The 14,398-nt window shown below is 46.5% G+C and overlaps 2 protein-coding genes across 5 annotated transcripts in view; one reads left to right on the top strand and one right to left on the bottom strand.

Moving 5' to 3' along the window:
- The window catches only part of Prpf4 (pre-mRNA processing factor 4), a 16,409-nt gene extending 13,409 nt beyond the window's left edge, over positions 1-3,000 (top strand). The window contains exons 11-15 of one of the 2 annotated variants that reach the window (XM_023723200.1): positions 521-643; positions 749-856; positions 943-1,061; positions 1,904-2,097; positions 2,485-2,998. In XM_023723200.1, the coding sequence (XP_023578968.1) occupies positions 521-643; positions 749-856; positions 943-1,061; positions 1,904-2,097 (544 nt within the window). In that variant the 3' untranslated portion in view covers positions 2,485-2,998. Of the gene's footprint in view, positions 1-520; positions 644-748; positions 857-942; positions 1,062-1,903 lie in introns of both variants that reach the window. The other variant, XM_004638487.2, reaches the window with a different exon arrangement.
- Positions 3,001-6,490: 3,490 nt separating this feature from the next.
- Positions 6,491-13,474, bottom strand: Rnf183 (ring finger protein 183). Of its 3 annotated transcripts, XM_023723201.1 has the most exons (3): positions 13,219-13,474; positions 8,300-8,488; positions 6,491-7,630 (listed from the first exon to the last, which is right to left on the bottom strand). In XM_023723201.1, exon 3 carries the CDS (start codon positions 7,604-7,606, stop codon positions 7,028-7,030), a length of 579 nt encoding a protein of 192 aa, XP_023578969.1. In that variant the 5' UTR covers positions 7,607-7,630; positions 8,300-8,488; positions 13,219-13,474; the 3' UTR covers positions 6,491-7,027. The 3 variants fall into 3 exon arrangements, with proteins under 3 accessions (XP_023578969.1, XP_004638543.1, XP_023578970.1); XM_004638486.2 differs by lacking the exon at positions 8,300-8,488; XM_023723202.1 differs by lacking the exons at positions 8,300-8,488; positions 13,219-13,474 and adding an exon at positions 12,334-12,609.
- Positions 13,475-14,398: the final 924 nt, after the last annotated feature.

Genomic DNA, 14,398 nt, shown 5'->3' with positions numbered 1-14,398 from the left:
TACCCTGGGGGGCGGGGCGGGGGCCAGCACAGCAGGGTTTGAACCCCTCCACCAGTGCATATTGATGAGGCTTTCTTTCTCTCTTGAGGTTGCATTGGTGTTCTTGTTGAAAACAATGGACTGTCTGTATACTTATCTTGGTCTATTTCTGTACTCTGCTCCCTTCCATTGATCTATTTGATTTCTGTATGCCCAACATCCACTGTATCTAGATTCAGTGAATGAAGACTATGACTAGGATGAGGAAAGAAAAAAGGCAATAGACTCTTCACTGATCTATTCTTAAGAATTCTAAGTTAGCTGGTAGAGTGGATTAATAGGAAGTCTTTCTATTTAGTACCGAAGACGGATAGGCTTAGTTGTGGAAGCATTGTATATTGCCAGAAAGGAATTTCTTATTAATATGGCTGAACAGTTTCACAGGCATAAGTTAATATGCTACAGTTATTTATAACACCTTGTGGAAATTGAAGCATTTTGCTCGTTGACTGAGGTATGGTTTGGTTTTGTTTTTCTAAAGCTATGATCGCTCATGGCGCTTATGGGATTTGGAGGCTCAAGAGGAGATCCTGCATCAGGAGGGCCACAGCATGGGTGTATATGACATTGCCTTCCATCAAGATGGCTCTTTAGCAGGCACTGGGTAAGGCAGCTTCAGCAAAACCAAGGGCAGCTCAGTAGTCTTCCCTCTGATGTGAGCCTGCTTCCACAGAGGAGTGGCTTCAGTGTTTATGTATTACCTCGTCAGGGGACTGGATGCTTTTGGTCGAGTTTGGGACCTGCGTACAGGACGTTGCATCATGTTCCTAGAAGGCCATCTAAAGGAAATCTATGGAATAAGCTTCTCCCCTAATGGGTAAGTGAACTTGCCAATTTAGGGTTGAGAGGGTTCTTTTGACAGTACTATTTGTTTCTAACTTTGATAATGCATCTGATCCACAGCTACCACATTGCAACAGGCAGTGGTGACAACACCTGCAAAGTGTGGGACCTCCGGCAGCGGCGCTGCATCTATACGATCCCTGCCCATCAGAACTTAGTGACTGGGGTCAAGTTTGAGCGTAAGCTTTCCTCCTCTTTTAGGCCTAAACAGCAGACAAAAATTGTGCTTCCATGGAAAACAGGCCATGTTTTAGCTTAGCTTAAAAGTGCAACAGAGTATAATTTGATCTCTGTTAAAGAAGCAAATTAGAATTCCCTTCCTTTGTGCCATACTCCTACACTAAGCTATGCTAAAGAATCCTTGTTACCAGGAAGTAGACTTCATGAATGCTTTGCTCCATTCTTACCTGCATGGATATTCCTAACACTGTATTGTTAATATTACTATATCTGATTATCTACCTGGGAAAGAGCCTTAAGTTCTTTTTTTTTTTTTTAAAGATTTTTTTATTTATTTATTTATGTTGTGTGTGTGTGGCCAGCTCAGCCCACCAGGGGGCGGGCTGGCTGGCATGTGGTGCTGGGGATTGAACCGCGGTCTCTGTGTTTTGCTTAGCTCAGCTTGTTCTAAGTAGGTGCCTTAGACCACTGAGCCATCTCACCAGCCCCGAGCCTTAAGTTCTTAATAAAGTTATTTTTTTCTCTGTAGTCTACCTGTGGTTGTCCCTTTTTCCTAGAAACCTAGTAGGAATATAAAATTAGCAAGTTGAGTCTTTCTGAATATAAAAATTCCTTCTTTTTCAAAGTAGTAGTATGCCTGGGCAGATTTTTATGCTTTTGTTTTCTTAAACTCTTTTGAATAGTCCTGCTTTATTTGGGGGTGGGGGGGTACCAGGGATCAAACTCAGGACCTTCAACTTGTCAGGCAGGCACTTATACCTCTGAGCTATCTCCCTGACCCCTCTTAAGCTCTTTTGAATGCTGGAATCCTGCCAACAGTTTCCTTTATTCTGTCCCACAGCTATCCATGGGAACTTCTTGCTCACCGGCGCCTACGACAACACAGCCAAGATCTGGACCCACCCTGGCTGGTCCCCACTGAAGACCCTGGCAGGCCACGAAGGCAAAGTGATGGGCCTGGACATTTCTTCTGATGGGCAGCTCATAGCCACGTGCTCATATGATAGGACCTTCAAACTCTGGATGGCTGAATAGGCAAGTCCATGGCAGAAGAACTCACCTCAGGCTGCCCTTTAGGAGCCATATTCTTCAAAAGAAAAGAATTGATGCATTTTATTTGTTCTATCATGTTTCCTGCCAATTAGCAAGTATAGATGCTCAGTAGAATTGATTTTCCTATGGACTGGGGAGATGGCTTAGTAGAGTAAGTGCTTGCCTGGCAAGCACAAGGACCTGAGTTCAAGCCCCGGTTCCACTAAAAAAGAAATTTCCTGTCAGCTCCCAAGTGGGCAGCCTAGCCCTACATGATGGCAAACCCCTTTTGAGGTTGAAAATTAAATTCTCATCTTCAGGCCTTTCAGAGAACTATATAGACATGATTTTTATTAATTACATTTAAATGTTCTACCATCTTCCTCACAGCACTCAAAATTGTGACTACTATCCATTTTTAGTTCTCAAAAACTTGCTTTTCATGGCGCATGCCTCAGGACTGCACGTGAGCCATCCAGCGAGCAAGCTGTCTGGACTGTATTCTGGAAACCCAGGAAGAGTGTCTTACCACTCACTGGTTGAACAGTGCCTGACCTGACAGTGAGCCCCATTCATCAGAATGAGAAGTGAGGCAGCAGACTGCAGCTAAACTGGTGATCATGCAGGAAAGAAGCCTGGACACTTGCTGTAGAATTTACTTGAAGTGCTGATTGCATCAGGAAACTTGGAACCAAGCATTGGTTAGAAGACGTCTTTCAAGTTTGGCATTCTTCCTGTTACCCTAAAGCGCAGCCACTGTGTCAGGATTCAAAGAAATTTTTGGAATTGTACAGCTCTGTTGTACAGCTTCCTTTCAGATGGTTAAAGGATGTACTTCATGTATTAAAGGGTACTTCATGTCAAAAATAACAAAAACATCTCTAGTGGGCATTCCTACATATGAACCTTCTTCTCTTTCTTACATACTTGGTAACAGCAAAATCCTACCATTAAAAAAAAAGATTCTTTAAAAAAAATTTTTTAGAAAAAAAAAAATTTTTTTAGGAGGCTACAGATAGAGTATATAAAATCCTAGATTCAATCCCCAGCACCCAAAAACAACCCCCATAAAAAAACTGAAGTTAAGCATTTTCTGATTCATAGACCTTAATCCAAGGAGGTCTATTTTGTTTGGTTTTAATCTAGAATGATTTGAGACATGGGTTACTCAAATTTTGGTCTCCTGGGTAAGCACTCTGTTATCTGTCCTTTTAGGCAGAGGGCAAGGGCTGTTGGCCTCATGGGCCAGGCTAACAGCTGTGTGGGACTCCATAATTTTCAGCAAGTGTGTAGTGATAACTTCCACCTCTTTCCACACTGGATATACATCCTGTGGACTCTGAAATGATAGCAAGTTTGCACATAAAATTCAGAAAAAGAGTACGTACAGAGGAGAATTAAAGCTTTATAATAGCCTTTGGTATTCAAAACTTTTAATGCTGGCTCTGGTGGTATATGCTTATAATCCCAGCATTTAGGAAGCTGAGGCAGGAGGACCACCAGAATTTCAAGGTCAACCTGGGCTACATAATGAATTCAAGCCTAGCTTGAACTACACAGACCTGCTGTTCAGAGAGACTGAGGACAGCTTTTCCTCTTCTGCAAATTAGGAATGTGTGAGTATAGCCCAGTGTACTGCTTTTAACGTGATTTGAATTATAGGACTTCCCAATTAGCTCAGTTGTTTAAAGCACCTACTGGGGCAAAATCAGCCACAGGGTACCGGAGTTCGATCCCAAGCTCCACAAGCAGCAGCACCAGATTCGCCCTCAATGCAGCCTGATCTTGCCAAAGAAAAAAGACAAAAATCCTTCTGATTTGAATTATAACCAAGTAGTTGCATTTTTCTGTGTAGGGGCTAAGCTTGAGAATTCCCTAATCTGTCTGTCCCCTGTTGGATACTGAGTTCTACAACTTAGATATAGTATACTGACAATGGTTTTTAAGTTTCTCAGGTTTGAATTTTACTACTCCCTTAGTGTTTTCTGGTGATCCCAAAAGGGTAACATTTGGGCAAAAATGTTGCCTAACCCTTTGGTAGGTTGTCTGGTGGGATAACCATTTCTTCAGACATCATTGTAGGAAATGGTTTGCTGAGAAACCCAAAGCCAGATGTAGATTTTCATAATGACTGTCATGAAATCATGACATCATAGTTGCCACTTAAAGGAATACTTCATGCATATATAACGTACGAGGCCCATGTAGACATACTATTTGACCCTCACAATCATAGTTTATTCCCTGGTCTGTTTAACCATGTGTGATCTTATGAAGAGGTTCTATAGGGCTGAGTATATTGGCCACCCTGGCAGTAAGACCATTGCAGGGACTATGGCCTATACTAAGTCAGTTTTTTGTTTTTGTGGTACTGGGGATTGAACTCAGTATCTTGCACTTGCCGGCCAGGTGCTTACTCTACTGAGCTATCTCCCCAGTCCCCTAATGAAGTCACTTTTGTAACACTGCCCTATCGATATGTCAAATGACATGCCAACTGGAACTAATTTCCCTTTTGCTGCCTTGGGAGCGGAGGAGCAGCACAGTTACTCAACAATGGGGTAACACAATCGAGCATAGCAGCAGGGCCCAGGTGTCCCTGGTCTTTTTGCTAAACACAGAAATACTCTGTTGAGTACCAAAGGTGTTCTTGCACATTTCCGAATGCCCTGTGAGTGGAAATGAAAATAGAAGATGCTGGGCTGGGGAGATAGCTCAGTGGCATAAGTGCCTGCTTGGGAAGCGTGAGGTTCTGAATTCAATGCCCAGTACCCAAAAAAAGATGCTGTGATATTAAGTATATCTTTGCTATATGAATTAACTCAGACCTGTATCTTATTCGGGGGTACAGCAACCACTCCAAGAAGAAAAGTTCCACTTTGAGTCTGTACTGCTAATTAGCAAGGTGGCTTTAAAGGCAGCTGAGCTGGGAGTAAAGTTACTTAGGCCAGCAGGCCATTCTGCAGAGGCCCATGTCCCTTCTGGCATCCCTTGGCTCTTCTCTGTACCCTGCACTAAGCTGCTGGAGCCTTTCCCTCAGCCCAGACAGCAGTGGTGAGATCACTGCCTAACTTAACCTCCCACAAAGTTAAGGAGCGCAGACGTGAAGAAATGAAGTCCGTGGGGAGAGGGAGTCCCAGCGTCTGTAATTATCTTTGACGGTGAAACGGAGAGACAGATGCTTGTCCCTGGTGGGATACATTGCAGCTTTCCAATTTCGTAATGGAGTTTTTCCTCACTTCAGAGTTTAAAAGTCTTATCTTTTTGTTAAATGCAACACATACATCCCATATATTGAGACCCTAAGAGGCATTTATACAGTTCCATTGAACTTTTTTTTTCCATTGAACTTTATTTTTTTTTTCATTTATTTATTTTTACATTTTATTTAGTGTGTGTGTGGCCAGCTCAGCCCACCAGGGGGCGGGGCTGGCTGGCATGTGGTGCTGGGGGATTGAACCGCGGTCCCTGTGCTTTAGCTAAGCTTGTTCTAAGTAGGTGCTTTAGACCACTGAGCCATCTCTCCAGCCCCTCCATTGAACTTTAAAAAGTAAAACTGACTCAAGTTCTGCCCTATGGTAGTTTATTATACAATTTCTTAAAACCCACAAAGTGTTACTTTTTCATAATTGTGATGTTTTAGCCATATGTGGATTGTTTCCGAGCCCTGAGTCACTAGGCCAGGTAAAAGCTAGGGAAGCTGAAGTTGATTTTAGACTGAAGGTGGCAGTCTGCCCAGCAGCAGCCTGATCATTAGCATTCTATTACTTTGTTCTTAGATTCTGTTGTGTAAAGTGAAAACCAGGCCCACCTACCTACTTGGCCTGGGACTGGAGCTAAGGTTTCGCCTCTGTCAGGAGTTTGTCTTGCCTCTTGAAGCCAGAATTACAGTACTAGCAGGAGTGGAGTCCAAGCTCTGCTCTGTACTCTAGTGGGGACCTCTGCACCTACTACCAGAATTGAAGGTCTATTCCTCCAAATTCTAGATCCTTAATTCAGTGATCCTGGCTGGCTTCTTCCATCATTAAGTTCTTATCCCCTAACACTCCAAAAGCTACATGCTGACAAAAGGTTGTCTTACATAACAAGCTGCTGAATGAATGTCCCCTTCCAGCTGCTAGAGCCCATCTGTCACTCCTAGGTATCTTATTCCTTCTGCATCTTCCCATTTAAAAAAAAATTTTTTTTAGTCTTTATTTGTTTATTCATTTATTTTGTACAAGGTCTTACTATGCAGCTCCAGCTCATAGTGATCCTCCTGTCTCAGCCTCCCCAGCACTGGGGTTACAGGTGTGTGCCACCATGCCTGGTTTTAGGCTGGCATGGCATACAGTACCCAAAGATCGGACCCAGGTCCTTGCGCTTGCTGGGCAGCCACTTAGACAGCCAAGCTATCTCCCCAGCCCTCCCAAACAATTTTTGTGGAATGAATAAATGAATTAATGCAGACCATCTTACTGGGACTGTAACAAGACATCCAAGAGTTGGAAGTGGAGACAAGCTCATTTGCCCACAGAGTTGTAACTCATTTTTCAAAATTTTTAACAACACATAATAAAAACATGAACTGAGTCCAAAGCAGCTCCTTTGAGAAACAACTTGCTGTTTGAGCTAACCAGGTTCCTGGATACCATTGTACAGCCCTTTGGCACAATTTTCTCTGTGACTCTGTATCCATAGTACCACTTCTCGGTCCTCCATGACGCCATGGTTCACACCAGGAGGTCTCAATGTCCCCTAATCCTTCAACTTTGGGGTTTTCTCCCCTACCACCACCCTCATTACAATGGGGCCTTCTCTGTTCCCAGAAGCAAACATGCCCTAACATCCACTGCTGGCTTGAAAAGTGAGCAATACTATGAAAGAGGACAAGGCCAAATGAGGATATGCAGCCCCCTTCCCCAGCAGCTTGTTCCTTGTCTGTGAACAGCACTCACCCCACACCCCAAAGGAACTGCTTGGTCCAAAAGATGGAGAAGATGAGCAACAGAGTGACACTGAGGATGACAGCCATCAAGTAGGCAAAGATCCGAAACTGAGGGTTGCGGAAACATCCCCTTAGAGAGTAGTGGCTGGGGGTGGGGAGGGGCCTGGCTCCGGTAGCAGGGACCGTGTCCTGGGAGGACCCAGTCTGGCTCCCAGGCTCGGGGCCAAGGTCCAGTGTGTACACTCTAGGTTGGCGTAGGAAGTAGCGGCTCTTGGGCTGGTCCTTGAGACAGAGCTGACGCCCTTCCAGGATGACATGGTGGGGCTCCAGGCGGAGCAACGTCAGCATGGCAGTATCTGTGGGCAAGTCAGTGACTGGCTGCCCTGAGGCCAGGACAGTGGGCTGGCGACAGAGTGGGCAAAGCAGGCGGTGCCGGGCAGGAGTCACCAGGCTGAGGTGGGCCAGGCATTCCACACAGAAAGAGTGGCAGCAGTCCAGCACCTTGGGGGTGTGGAACGTGTTGTTGAAGGGGTTCCAGCAGACAGGGCACTCAGCCACCAGCTCACGCCCCTGTCGGTCAGCCATCCGGGAGGCCTCTGAGAGATTGTGCTGGCAGAGAGAAAGGGGCACAGTCACACCCATGAAGCTCTGTCCCTGTGCTTGGTCTGAGCTGAGTTCTGGAGTGGGTTGAAGTTCCACCCACACTTCAGATGAAGAAGCTTGGGTTCCAAAGCATCTTGTCCCACATCACCCAGTCTCCACACCTTAAAGTTCAACCTAAGATACAGTTACCCCTGCATCAGTGGAAGACCTACATTGACCCACCAGTGGTCCTAAATGAGCTGGCATCAGTGGGGAAAGTGGCATCAGCCTGTGGCGATGCCTGCAAATGCCTCCCGTGCTCAGTGTGTTCACCCTTGGCTGCCTTGTAGTCTAGGGAAAAGAAAGCTGAGACACACTCTGTGGTTTTTGCTGGAGAACAAATATTTCTTTCCCTGCTCCATACTGCAAATCCCTAACCAGGGCAGAGGTGGGTTTTAGGCCCTTTTTCCCTCCTCCCTGTGGGCAATAGGGCAAACCCTCCAGAGGCCCCTGGGTCAGGCTTCAGATTAACCTGCTCAGGAAGCCCCTGCTAAAGCTTCTTGACCTGGAAACCTTGGGAAGTCTTCCTGCCCAAGTCCCCAGATCAGCCCTTCCAGAGCCTTTTCCCAGTAGACTCAGCCTCCCCTGGCTCCTCCTCCACACTATTTTGTGCTGGGGGACCTTCAGGGCACCCACCTGGGCTTCCTAGGGTGCTAAGATGGTCGGGCAGACTGCTCTGGAGGGCTGAGGCTCCGTGCTGTCCCTCTCTCCCTCTCCTGGATCTGCAGCCTTCTCACCACCGACGACGGGGCCGTCTCCATGGCAGCGCACTCACAGCACCTGGAGCTGCCAGGTGGCCCAGGCTGTAGAGCCTTTTGAGCACACCTGCGTGGAGTCAAGGCTAGAGAGCCACCTGCGCCTGCGTCGTGGCTGGGAGGCAGGGGACCTGAGTTTCACCCCCACACCTTAGGTGTGGCAACCAATCAAACTCAGAAGCCAAATATCTAGAAGACCATGTGGCTCTTTCCAGATCTGAAATCCCTGTCCCAGAAAGGTGAGGGTGGCAATTTCCTCTCTCTAGATCATGGGGAGACTGTCTTCCTGTCTCTTCCTCTCTCTTGGTGGCTTACCTCTCTTGGGGTCTCATTTCTAAAGTGGTTGGAACCTCTTCCCCACATAAGGAGCCTTGGGTCCTGCACTTCTATTACTAAGAAATTCACCTACTTCACAGCCAAATCAGATCCAACAAGTCCTCTTCATTTCTTTCTGGTCTTTTCTGTGCCTAAGTAGCTGCAACCAGAGAAGGTAAACCTGGCTGCCTTCTGCTTTGTTCCTGGAACACAGGTGGTCAGCAGCTGAGATCTTTCAGTTCCAGAGCACACTGTCCTGCTGACCTTGAGGATTTACATTTGGGAGGGAGAAGCATGCCAGCCTCACATCCCTGTTTCAGCCAGAAACACTTGCTTTTACCTGCTTCTCACATGCATCATTTAAGCTCCATGAAGAGTGGCCCTGTTGGGGGGAAGTGCTTATAAACCACTTGTCTGTCCTAATACACACTTCACATGTGGAGACAGATGTTACCCAGCTAGTCTTTTTTTTTTTTTTTTTTCTCAGAACCAGGGATTGAATTCAGGCCCTTGCACTTGCCAAGAAAGCACTTATTCTACTGAGCCATCTCCCGGCCCCTTACCCAGCTAGTCTTAGTGACGCTGTGACACTGTCTTCAGAGTCCCAGCCTACCAGTGTACTGCTGTCTTAGTAAAGAGACCCTGCCTCCATTCAGTCCCCCGGGTGGATGTGTGTTAATAGGGAAAAACATTTGCATTTTATCAGGTGAGGCTTCACGGCCAAAAGACTCTTGAGGTGGGAATATAGGAACTGTGCAAGGGGAGATTTGGGAGTAAAGCACCTCCCTTAGACACCATCTATCCTGACATAGTTGACACCTAAGGCCTAGCCAAAGCCCACACCCCACACCAGTGCTTTTTTCAGAAGACCATTCATCTGGTTAGCAGTTACTGAGTACTTGCAACACACCAGGGGCTCTGCTAGGGATTGGGTAAATAAAGGAAAACAAAACTGATATCAACTTTGACCCCATGGTATTTAGAGGCTGGTAGGGCACAGAGACATTTAGTGTGTAATGGACAATAAGGAAACACGTTAATGAAGGCTATAAGGGACAAAAGGGAAAGTCGGAAGTGAGGGTGCCAAGACCCCACCTCAGAAAAGAGAAAGAAGGCGAAGCAGAGGGGAGGGGAAGATGGGAAGGGGAAAAAGGAGAAAAGAAGAAGAGGGAGCTGTGTGTGGTGGCATGTGCTTATAATCCCAGTACTCCGGGAAGTAGAGTGGAAAGTAGAGCCTAAGGGTTGCAAGTTTGAGCCTGGCCTGAGCAACTGAGTAAATTAAGGAAACCCTGTCATAAAAATAAAAAATAGAAAAGGCTGAGGATGTACCAAGGGCCTATGGATTGAAGTCCCAAAACTGCTCCCCACAAAAAAGGAGAAAGGGGATCCTGCCCCTTAGCTCAGTTCTTTAAGTGGCTGCTTCAACAAAGCAGTCAGGGGCCGGGGAGATGGCTCAGTAGAATAAGCGCTTGCCTGGCAAGTGCAAGGGCCTGAGTTCAATCCCCAGTTCTGCCAAAAAAAAAAAAAAAAAAACCACAAAGTAGTTAGGCTCAGGTTGCTGTGGTTTGATCCCCCCAACTCAAACCAGCCAAACCTGCCCTGAAGGCATTCGGAGCCAAAAAAAAAAAGGAGAAAGACAGAGACAGACAAAAAGAAAATGGGCTTGAAATGGAAAGTTCCTCCCAAGAGGTGATACGGAAGGAAACTGAGCCTAGAGGATGGAAAGAATCTAGCTGTGCAGCATGGAGGGGAGCAAGACAGAGGGAACAGTTCCACTAGTTTGGCCAGGGTGACAGGTGGTGGCTATGGAGGAGTCAGGGTGGACAGGGATTGGGATGTGATCAGAGGGTGCGAGGTGGGACTTGGAGCTCCAGAGCTCAGCTGGAATTTACTCTGAGAAAAGGGAAATTTATTTTCATTTTAGAAAAGCCACTCCAGCAACTGAGAAGAGGACAGACTGAGAGAGACAGGATTAGGAGTAGCAGGTAAGTTTGGGCCTGTGGCACTGTGGTTCAGGCATGTGATGATGATGTGTGATATAGGCCAGGTGAGAATGGAGAAAAAATAAAACAGATGGATGACATAAAAGACATGTGGGGAGGCAAAATTGAAGCCACTTCCCAATAAGCAGTGGCCCTCTTGAGAGCCAGTATATGCACTCTGGTACCAACTTTGTAAGGTGCAGGAGCCCAGAGTCACTCTTGCTTGTTAGAGCCGTGGTTCCAATTGAACTACTTAACCTCCCTGCACCTGCATTCCTCCTTGAGAACGGAAGAAAAAGCACCGAAGCTTTTAGATAGAGCCCAGCGCCCAGCACCCAACAAAAACTAAAGTAAGCACAGTATAAGGAAGTCAGTGTTATTACTTCAAGTTGGATTTAAGAAAGTGAAATGGTTATAGTTGACTTCAAAGCTATGAGAAAGTTAGGCATGGTGGAGCATGCCTATGAGAGGCTGAGGCAGTAGGATCCCCACAAGTGTTAGGCCAGCCTGGGCGGCAGTGACTTCAAAGCCACCCTGAAGCACAAAGGGAGACACTGTCATAAAAAAAAAAAAAAAAAAAACATGAGAAGGGCCAACCAAATGGTTCAGCAGATTAAAGTGCCTGCAAGCAGGCCCAGGCGCTGGGGGTTTGATCACACCCCCAACCCCACTCCCTGAGACTGGGCGTGGTGGCATGCACCTGTAATCCCAGCTCTTAGGAGGCTATAAACAGGCAATCACTACCAGTTCAATCTAGTAGTGAGACCCTGAACACCCTGTAGACCCTTCCCTAAAATACAAAAAAAAAGTAATGAAAAAGTTTTCTGCAGCAAGCTTTGCAGCACTCCTAAATTCCAGCATGTGTCAGAAATAGAACTGCAGTGCTTATACCAAGTCTTAGGAAGGATTTCTTTTTTTTTTTTTTGGCGGGGGGGGATGCTGGCTCAGGCTGCTTTAAGGGCAGGTCTGGTAAGGCATGTGGAGCTGGGAATCAAACCACAGTGCCCTGTGCCTGACTGGGTTTGCACAAGCAGGCACTCAAACAACTGAGCTAACCCACAAGCCCCCTATCCAGAGTCTTAAAATGTATATAACCTTCACTGAGTACCTCCTTCCCTGGAAATGAATCCCCTGGAAATAATCAAGGAAGGATCCATGCAAAGATTTGATTACAGAGATGCTCACAGAAGTTCTACAGTAATGATGAATTATAGTCAATTCCCTCATTATCCAATAAGGAACACTAAGCAAATTCTGTTCTGAAGCCTTTAAAATGATAAAGTAGGGGCTGGGGAGATAGCTCAGTAGAATAAGCACTTGCCTGGCAAGCACAAGGTCCTGAGTTCAATCCCCGGTCCCGCAAAAATAAATAAAATAAAATAAAATGATAAAGTATTAATATGAAAATATGTCTATGATATAATGTCATTAAGAAAAAGAACTAGTAACAAAACCATATTACAGCACAATCTTATTTTCAAAAATATGTATGCAATGGAAAAACTATCTGGAAACACAAGCAAATGTCAACAGTAGCTATCTCCAGAGGCAAAACTGCACAGGTTTTCTGGTTTGTTTGTTTGTTTGTTTGTTTGTTTGTTTGTTTTAATTCTCTTACCTGAAGATTCTAACTCTAGTCAGCTCGTCTTACTAGCCTTAGAGATCTTCCCCTTTCCTTCAAATCAGATCTACATTTTCCGAATATCTGTGGCCAAAGCTGTAACAGGCTGTTCAAAGGCTGAGGCGGTGACTGGAGCTCTCATCAGTGGAGCTGGGTCGGGGCCTCCATAGTTCCAGGACTGCTGATCAGAGCTCAGTCTCTGCAGGAGCCATGTTCCAGTGCGTCTGTCCCATCCCTCAGCCAGGCCTGGCCAGCTACGCAACAGCGAACTCAAAACCCTGCCCCACCTTGGTTTGTTAAGAAGCCACCGCCTGTATGAACTGTCCATGGCAATTCCTCTTCATTGTCCACTTCAGCATGGCAGAGAGGCGGACTGGCCTTGTGATCAATCAATAGCCCTTCACAGCTACAAAAGGTCCTGGTCTGTGCTAGAGTCTAAGTTTGGCAACACATCTAGACAGTCAATGCCTGTTTCTATTTGCATAAGGTCATTTGATTCTCTAAAACCACTCAGTGAAGGCAGTAGAATGGGGAGTAAAAGGTGTGCAGGCTTTGAAACAGGGCTCTTTTGCTCATCTTGAACAAATGGCTTAATGTCTCTGAACTTTGCTTTTCTCTGTGAAAGAGAGCAACCCTCACAAGGTGACTGGAGGAAGGGTCTGTAACCTGCCCAGCAGAGCACAGCCGGTGCTTAGCACTTCTCTGGCGTGATTGCTTTTATATCCATCTCGAACATAGGGAAGCTGAGGCTCAACATGGTGACGTGACCTTGCAAGTGAGGCCCAGAGAAGCTGCCTCAGAGGCCAGAGTTCACCTGCTCTGCTGCCTCTTGGGACTTGGGGCCCCCTGCCTGCCCCTCCGTGCCCCCCTCAGGCTCCTTACCTGCTTCTTCAGGGCTACCTCTTCCTCCTTCCCAAGGGAGTGCAGCTGTGGCTTTGGGGGCTCTGGCTGCTGGGCCTGTCCAGGCCACTAGGGGCGGGCCTCATCTGTGTGGTGTCTGAAGCTCCTATCACACTCTGCAACAGATTCTCCTCTTCTCAAGTGACTTTGGACTGTTGGTGTATACAGCGGACACCCGGAAATACGGTCTCTTCATCTTCCTCCTGTGAGTCACTCCTGTTCTTTCACTGGTGGAGTGAAGTCCACACAGCCTTGCGGGCCTCTGTGTGGGGTTGGAACTGCCCACGCCCCTGTGTGGTGACTGCCTGGACCTATGTTCAGCCTGGCCTTGACAGGAAGGCAGGTGACCTCTGACCCTGCCTCCTCTGAGGACCTGCAATGAAAACACAAAGACCTTTTGCAAAATACAAATAGCCCAGAAGAAAAGTAATAAGGGGCGAGGCTGGTAAGTCTAGCAGGAAGAGCTTGGATTCTCCAGCAAGTCAGAGGCCCTGCTCAGAACCCAAACTCCTCTTACTAGGGAGAAGACAAGCATATTAGTTAATTTTTCAAGCCTCAGTTTCTTCACCTGAAAATAATAATAATAATCCACCCAGTTGATGCACAGATGAAATAATAGATTGTAACATGGCAAATGGCACACCAAAACCCACAGCAAATGTTCACTGGACCTGTGGCACTGTTACTGTTCTTGTACCATCAGGAAAATCACATAAAGAATGAATGCAAAAAGAAGCTGGGGGGGCGGGAAGAAGCTACATAAGGGCAAATGTGTGCGCACACCTGTGTGCGGTGTGTACGTGCTTGGCACGCGGTGTGTGCACAGGAAGGTTAAAGAGCAGGTTATGGAAGTCACTCTGCAACCTGCACCATGGCCTCACCTTTTCCGGAAGGGTGTCCACACGGCTCATCACATGTCCTGCCTGAATTCTCCTTGTACTTAACCATCCTTCACACCTGCAGTGATCTTTGCAGTGAAGTTTGGAGGAGAATAAATAGAAGCAAATTGTAAATGTACCTAAATGGGATGCAGTCAGATGCCCTACTCCATTCATTTAAAGTTTTTTTAGGGGCTGGTGAGATGGCTCAGTGGTCTAAAGCACCTACTTGGAACAAGCTTGGCAAAGCACAGGGACCACGGTTCAATCCCCCAGCACCACAT

Source organism: Octodon degus, unplaced genomic scaffold (genome assembly GCF_000260255.1).
Source record: "Octodon degus isolate 3935 unplaced genomic scaffold, OctDeg1.0 scaffold00098, whole genome shotgun sequence".
In the NCBI taxonomy this organism is placed as follows: Eukaryota; Metazoa; Chordata; class Mammalia; order Rodentia; family Octodontidae; genus Octodon; species Octodon degus.
The sequence above is the reverse complement of the archived record's forward strand: the minus strand, read 5'-3'. Positions and strand labels throughout refer to the sequence as shown.

Bases quoted from the DNA above. Each gene is read 5' to 3' on its own strand.
- Rnf183 (XM_023723201.1), bottom strand. From the start codon at position 7,606: ATGGCTGACCGACAGGGGCGTGAGCTGGTGGCTGAGTGCCCTGTCTGC.